The sequence below is a fragment of the Petaurus breviceps genome, unplaced genomic scaffold (genome assembly GCF_028583685.1).
Source record: "Petaurus breviceps papuanus isolate PSGF00001 unplaced genomic scaffold, PetGlider_PUasm1.0 355, whole genome shotgun sequence".
In the NCBI taxonomy this organism is placed as follows: domain Eukaryota; kingdom Metazoa; phylum Chordata; class Mammalia; order Diprotodontia; family Petauridae; genus Petaurus; species Petaurus breviceps.
This window is the reverse complement of record NW_027186289.1, coordinates 1,546,311-1,553,597: the sequence shown is the minus strand read 5'-3', so window position 1 is coordinate 1,553,597 and position 7,287 is coordinate 1,546,311. Positions and strand designations below refer to the sequence as shown.

At 40.2% G+C, this 7,287-nt stretch overlaps 1 protein-coding gene and 1 pseudogene across 1 annotated transcript in view; one reads left to right on the top strand and one right to left on the bottom strand.

Moving 5' to 3' along the window:
• Window positions 1-3,117, bottom strand: part of LOC138168159 (zinc finger protein 665-like) — an 8,888-nt gene extending 5,771 nt beyond the window's left edge. The window contains 2 exon segments of the mRNA XM_069097199.1: window positions 990-1,116; window positions 3,050-3,117. Coding sequence (XP_068953300.1) covers window positions 990-1,116; window positions 3,050-3,082 — 160 coding nt within the window. The 5' untranslated portion in view covers window positions 3,083-3,117.
• Window positions 1-7,287, top strand: part of LOC138168138 (zinc finger protein 665-like) — a 552,079-nt pseudogene that overhangs the window by 246,475 nt on the left and 298,317 nt on the right.

Sequence of the window (7,287 nt, the reverse complement as noted above, 5' to 3'; positions counted from 1 at the left end):
TCTCTCTCTCTCTCTCTCTCTCTCTCTCTCTCTCTCTCTCTCTGTCTTTTTCTCTCTCTCTCTCTGTCTCTGTCTTTCTCTCTCTCTCCACACATAATTTCAGACACCCTGCTTTTCAGATTCCCCAACAATTTTTTTTACCAAATAATTAACTCTTATCCCAAAATATTAAGTCTTCACATTTCTTAAAAACAAGGTTATTATGTTTATTTGCTGATGTATGTATATACTATTCCATTGATCTGTCTATTTCTTACCCAGTACTAGAGTTTTGATATTTATTGCCTTACAACAGAGGATAAGATCTGTTACTGCTAAACCTCCTTCCTTGACATTTTTTTTTCATTATTTCCTTTGATAATCTTGACTTTCTCTTTTCCCAAATGAATTTTCTTATAAATAAAAAATAATTTTGATAACTTCATTGGAAGCACATTGAATATATAAATCAGGCTTTATAAAATTGTTGTTTTTATTATATTGGTCCTGCCTAGCCATGAACAGTTAATACATCTCCAATTATTTAAATCTGATATTATTTGTATACAAATGTTTTTATTACTTGGTTCATATAGTTCCTGTTTTTTGTTTTGGCAGTTGGCCTCCAAAGTATTTTATATTGTCTAGAGTTTGAGGGAATTTTTCTTCCTTTAAGGAGATTCTTGGAGAGACAAGTATTTCCTATTCTGCCACCTTGCCAGAATCCCCTCCCATTCATGTTAGCATGACATTTTCAGTGAAGCTGTTAGACATCTTCAAGTAATAAGACTATGGCATTGAGGTCAAACACCTGATGGCTGGTAAATTATTATACTTGAAAAGGTGACAATCCAAGACCAAAGTGGATGGAGTGTTGGTGCATGAAGAAGACTGGGAACTCAGTAAAGCTTCTGAGGGTGAGATACGCCAGAATATGGATGCATTCTCTACTACTTGTGAAAATTTTTATCTGACAATTAATATCAAGAAAAAAGAGGAAATGATCATACCCAGGGACAGCAGGTTCTGGGCATTCTCCAGCATGACCTCCTTGTACAGCTCTTTCTGAGAATGGTCCAAGAGGCCCCACTCCTCCTGGGTGAAGTCCACGACCACATCCTTGAAAGTCACCAACTCCTAAGCCATGAAAAATCACATGATTTAGAGCTGAAAGAGAGACTCCAGAATTCATCCAGTCCAACCTTCATCAATTTAGAAGTAGAAATTAAAGCCCAGGCCAGAGAAAGTGAATAGATTTGCCTAAAACTCATAAACTGTATGAGTGTCAGAGCCAACCCTTTAAAGGGAGTGTGGAGACAAGCTTTTTTTTAGATTTGAAGTGAGAATCATGATGGAATAATAAAAGCTAGAAAAATGTCTTACTAGACAATGCTATTCCCAATGGAATTAGTAATAAGATATGTATTCTATGAGTGATACACAAGAATTTGTGGAGGAGAAAGTGAGGTCATGGGTAATTCCTCCTCTTTCCTAAGTGACATATTTAGAATATTCTATGAAGAGTTTGTGAGAAGTTGGTAAGTGCTGTGCATTCTGGGAGAAAAACCTCAATCTAACAGTGATCCCTGAGCAGAGAACAAAGAAATAATCAAGTCAATTTGCTCAAAGTCTGTAATAAGGTATGAAGCAGAAAAAACTACGGAGAGAATTCTAAAGAGAGGTTACTCACAGTCTGCCCTCAACTGAGTGGAATGAGACTATTTCCAGTCAAGTGAAGAGGAGTTCTCTATTCTTATACTGAGAGGGTGAGATGACCCTGGGAATGATGGGTCATGGTCAAAATGTCTTCTGTCTTTGCTTTATGATTGATTTCAATTGTTCATGGAATACATTCATTCATTTTAATATCTAATTATAGAGAAATAAGAATAAGTATGTGGGGAAAGGAGGGTTCCTTCCTTCATTAAAAATATATTTTATCAGCTGGGTTGGAGATTGCACTAATGTATAAGAAAGACATCGACAGTTTATGAAAAATAAATTATTTCAACATGTTGCTACAAATCTATGTAATGCAAAGCACAAGCAGATTCCAAGGTTTGAATTACATGCGTAGTAACTACCCATTTATTCAGTAACAAATTAAGGCAAAACATTCACAGAAAAGAGAAAATCAAATACAGCCTTCACCATGTCACAACTCAACAGCTTAATACTAGAATGGACATGTAGTTTTCACCAAAGTGGTCACTTAGTTTTAAGCAAAAGATAACATTTATTTAGTAACTCAATCATTTAGTAAGTCTTCAATTCAATCACAAAGTACCAAAGTCAAAGTACTCTACCCCTGGATAGTATATTCATTTAGTCAATCACAAAGTCTCCTCTCTACTCAATTAGAGATTAGTGTCCAATCATAAACAAAGTACATTCATTTGGTCAGTCACAAAGTACAAAGGTTAAGTTTTCCACCCCTGGATCACAACTGAATTAGAATATCATCAGTCAACATCAAGCATCCTCTCAAGAGGCAGTGGAAAGCACAAAGGCCATCCACCCCTAGGTCACAACTAGGTTACAATATCATCACAGCATTCAATACCCAAGGAGAGGGCTTTTCTTCATCTTGACTGCAGGCAAATTCTCAGCAGTTTCTGTTTCTGGGAAGACAAAGCTTAACAAAGACACCAGATCCCGTCCCTGCCACTTATTACTGCTGTCACTGGAATCAAGTCATTGTTGCTACCTGGGCCATAGCTGAAAGGCCCTTCTAGGACCCCAAGTATGTGACAAACTCTGCTAATTTAACATTCCTTCACTAAGGCTTCATTCACATTCACTATGGGCCAGCCACTGGGGCCCCAGTAGGACTTCGTTCAAGAACACAGGGCCTTCATCTGAATCCCTGGAAGGAGAATGTGGATGGAATCATGAACACCCGAGGTCCAATCATATCACAGATACTTGCTGGCTATGTGACCTTGGGCAAGTCACTTTAACCTCTGGCTGCCTCGGTTTCCCCTTCTGTGAAAGAGGATAAAGCTTCTTTGGATCTCTTGGATTCTACCTTGACGGATGCTGGTCATGTCTGTGGATGGACTGCACTCACCTGGGATGAGGGTCTCTGGGCCCCAGGGGCCATTCTCCTTGGTCTCTCTCCTAGGAAAAGGCTTTAGTCCACAGCAAGCTGACCTGGGGAAGGAGAAGAACCTCAGTGTGGGAGGCACATTGACTTTGCCTTCTCTTCCTAGGGGGGATGCTGGAATGGCTGAAGGTGAGCTCTCAGAGCAGGCACAAAGGCCCTGCCCTTCAGCTTGAAAAGGCTACAAGCCAAGACCAAAATGGAGGGAGGGTTGGGGCAGGACTTTCTGTTTGCAGATGACTGTGCACTCAGTGCAGCCTCTGAAGCTGAGATGCAGCAAAGTCTGGATCAGTTCTCTGCTGTTTGTGCTCATTTTGGCCTAACAATGAGCACCAAGAAAACACAGGTACTCCATCGTCCAGCCCCAAACAGCCACACCTGGCACCAGTGGGTACAGCAAATGGAGAACCTTTGAATGCTGTGAGTAAGTTCACTTACCTTGGCGGTGTACTTTCCAGTGACGTACACATTAATGAGGATGATTCAGGCATTGCCAGAGTTAGCAAACTGTTTGGGAGGCTCTGAAGGGAAGGGTGGGAAAGGAGAGGTATTAGACTGACTACCAGACTGAAGGTGTAAACGGCCATGGTGCTGACCTCATTGCTGGATGCCTGTGAATCTGGGATAGTCTACCAGCACCATGCAAGGGAACTGAACTGTTTCCATTTGAATGGTCTCAGGAAGATGCAGAAGATCATCTGGCAGGGTGAGGGACCAGACACTGAGGTCCGTACTCGACCTAAACTGCCAAGTGCTCAAACTGCTTCAGAGAGCGCAGCTCTGATGGGCTGGCCTCATGGGTTTGAAGACAAAACATCTACTTCCTTGAAAGACTTTCAGGGAGAACTCACACAAGGCAAACGTGCACATGGTGGTCAGAAAAACAAACCACAGCACAAAATTCTCTTAAGAATTTTGGAGCAGTGTGTCATGGGAGACACTGGCTCAAGACAGCCCAGCATGGTGAGCCCTCATCAAAGGTCACGTGCTCTGAGCAAAACTGAATTGAAGAAGCTTAAAAGAAAAGCAGGCTGTGCCAATGTAGAGAATCTACCCCAAATGTTCACATGATTGCCCCCGACCTGTGGTAGAGTGTTTCTAGTTTATATTAGCCTGATCTACCACAGTGAGACACACTGTAATTTGACCCTAACATGGTGAATTTCTTTTGGTCCTCTTGTAGAACAAAGGACAAGGAATCATGCTCCTGAAACTGAAGGGTTTAGAGATCTCCATAGTTGGGGGCTCCTGTATAGATGAGAGGGAATGGACAGAGGCTGCTGGTGGCCTAACAGGGGAGATTATAATTTGTTCTCATGACTGCCAGGAGCTGAAGGCAGAAAGACATGAGTTGGTGGTGAGGGGCAGGGGGAAGACAGAAGAAATCTGTGGGCCATGAAGGAAACTGGAGAACTATCAAGAATGAAGAGTTGAATCCTTTGGGGCAATTCTCCCCCAAATGGCACAAGGCTCTTTCTGAGCAAAACTTCACATAGTTCTAGGTCCTTGGAGGGAAATTCTGGTGCCTCTGATTGGGGAAGCTGGGAGAACATGGATCAAAAAACAGAATATTTCCCATTTTTGACACTGCCAGACAGTCATATGCCCTGCCCCTTTGGAATCTCTTCCTTACCATGGTTCTCTAACCTTACTTTTTTTGACAGGCTTCCTACATCTCTGGCCCTATTTGCCTGGGTCATCATCCATCTCCAACTTCCTAACAGGAGGTCCCCAAAGCATTCTACTCCTTCTACATGCCCTCATTGGTCTCACCAGATCTCATGGATTCAGTGATCCCTTTTATGTAGATGACTTCCAAGCTCAGTGTATGGCCCCTGGCTCCCTCCTCAGTTCTAGCCCCATGTCACCAACTTCCCACTAGACACTGGGAACTGTGTGAGCCTCAGGCAGCTCAAAGACTGCATGGACAAAATGGGACTCATTCCCTCAAGTCTTCCCCCTGTCCATCAATGACCTTCAGGCTTCCAGTTACTTAGGTTCATATCTAGTGAAAGATTATTCAATTAGTGATCATTTGTTTTTAATTTCACTCCTCAGTTATGCATGTATATTTGTATATATACAGAGAGAAGAAAAGAGGGAGAGGGAGAGGGAGAGAGAGAGAGAGATTGATTAGTTGTTTAGTTCATAAAAATCCTTGTAAGTTAAGAAGTTTGTATGAGATTCTGTAGGGGCTGACAGAATTGGCTCCAGCCAGTCTGCCTATTAGCTAACTTCTCTTTTTACTCAGCTCCAGTGGAGTCCAGCTAAGGTAAGGCTAAGCTCTTCATTTCCACTAAAATAAAGCTGTGCTAGGATTATCAGGACTTCAGGTCACCTGGGGCTGAAAAAACTCTATATCCTGAGGGTTGCTCACTCATCAAATTTCCCCATCCATGTGGAAGCTCCCTGTTCTTGATGCAGCCTAGATTTCTACAATGACAATGGAAAGTCTCTAAATCCCCCAACTGATCAACTTCATACTTGATGTTTCTTATTTTTGCCAATAAGAATACTGTGTAAAAAAAAAAAAAAGAATGCTGTGTAAACTTTGGTCTGGGTAACTAGTGACTGAGGCATTAGTTGACCTGATTTAAGGGTAATTAGTTGACCATTAGTATTAATTGATTATTCCCTGAAGTTTGTGCCTCCAACTTTTCCTTTTTAGAGAAGAAATCAATAGTTGGTGACCCCAGATGGGACCTTATGCATGGGGAAATCTGAGCTGTCCTCTCTGGGCCTTGTGCCAATCCAGGCCAGCAGTGGCTTCCAATCCTCTGTTTTACTCTATGCTTTTTCCTTTGGTCTAATTAACCAATAAGGAAAGAGTGAAAAGGGAAAAGTAAAACCTTCAAAAAGCTTTCAGAAAAGACAAGTTTCTTTTCTCTCTATATTTAAAGGACTGGCCACAATAGGGATTGCAGAGATGAAAGATTGATAAAAAGAAAAAAATAATAATAATTAGAGATAGGCTAATTCTGTACTAGAAATTTCTAAATTATTATTTAAATATTGTGTGTATATTTTGATAAGCTTTTGAGGAATCAGTAAACTTTTGAAAGTTTAATAAAAATAATGGAAAGATCCTTGCAGCATAAAATGTTCTTTAAAATGACTAGAGATTGATTTTAAAGTTGAAATTTAAATATTCAAAGCTGTATGTAATGGTGGCCATCACTAGGGGGGGGGAAGGAAAAATTTACATAACTTTATTACATATTTTAAAAGAATACCAAGTTGTATATAATAGATTTGCAGTTTCATGAGAAATTGTCTTTATTTTATTATACTGTTATGGAAATGATTGTTTTATTCCATAAATCAAAAAATAAAACAAGGAGAAATTTTTGTAAAAAAAAACCTCTTTTATCAATAATGGAATCTGTTCAGGAGAGATTCGATGAAATTGAGATTCAGTAAAATTCAGAGAGGAATGAAAATAAGAAAAAAACTTAGGAAAATCATATAGGAGAACGTAGAATGAAATTCTGGGCAACAGAAATAATTCTACAGCTCAGAATGTTAAAAAAAAAAAAAAAGAGTCGCATTTTTTAAGCCCAAAGCAGTCTGAGTCAGTCTGAAGGTTTTTTGGGTGGTGTCACTTTTAGTCCCCAAAGGAATGAAGTCACAAACATTCAAATTTAACTACTTTTAAAGACTAATCTGCCCAAAGAGAAAAACTTGTTGCAAAATCAAGGAGCAGATAAAAAGTAAAATTTAATATTTTGTGTATGTGTTGTGTTGTGGTGTGTGTGTGTGAAGGCTATGCTAAGTTAAGGAGTTAAGGCAGCAATGACTAAGGACAGAATTAAGCAAGAACATGGCATAGAGAGGGACAGGAATGAAGGGCCTGCACGTGGAAGAGAGAGGGCTCAGGTTACAGAAGGTCAAGTGAAAAGAGGATGTGGCTTATAAACACAAGCACAAAACCCTGGCATTTCGAGAGAACCGGACAGAACCCGCAGTATTCCAGGACGCTCCTGCCTCATTGCCAAGCACAAGTTAATGCATAAGCACATTGATAACACTGGATCCTGAACTTTGAAATATTAGCAGCCATTGGCCCTCATGAAGTTTGAGATTCTTCAGTCATTCCAATCAGGAATCATATGTCTATATTTCATTTACACAAATCCAAAGATCCTTTAGTGTAATGGGGGATTCTGTTCATTTAAAGTCGGTTTTGATCCCACTTAAAAAAACGA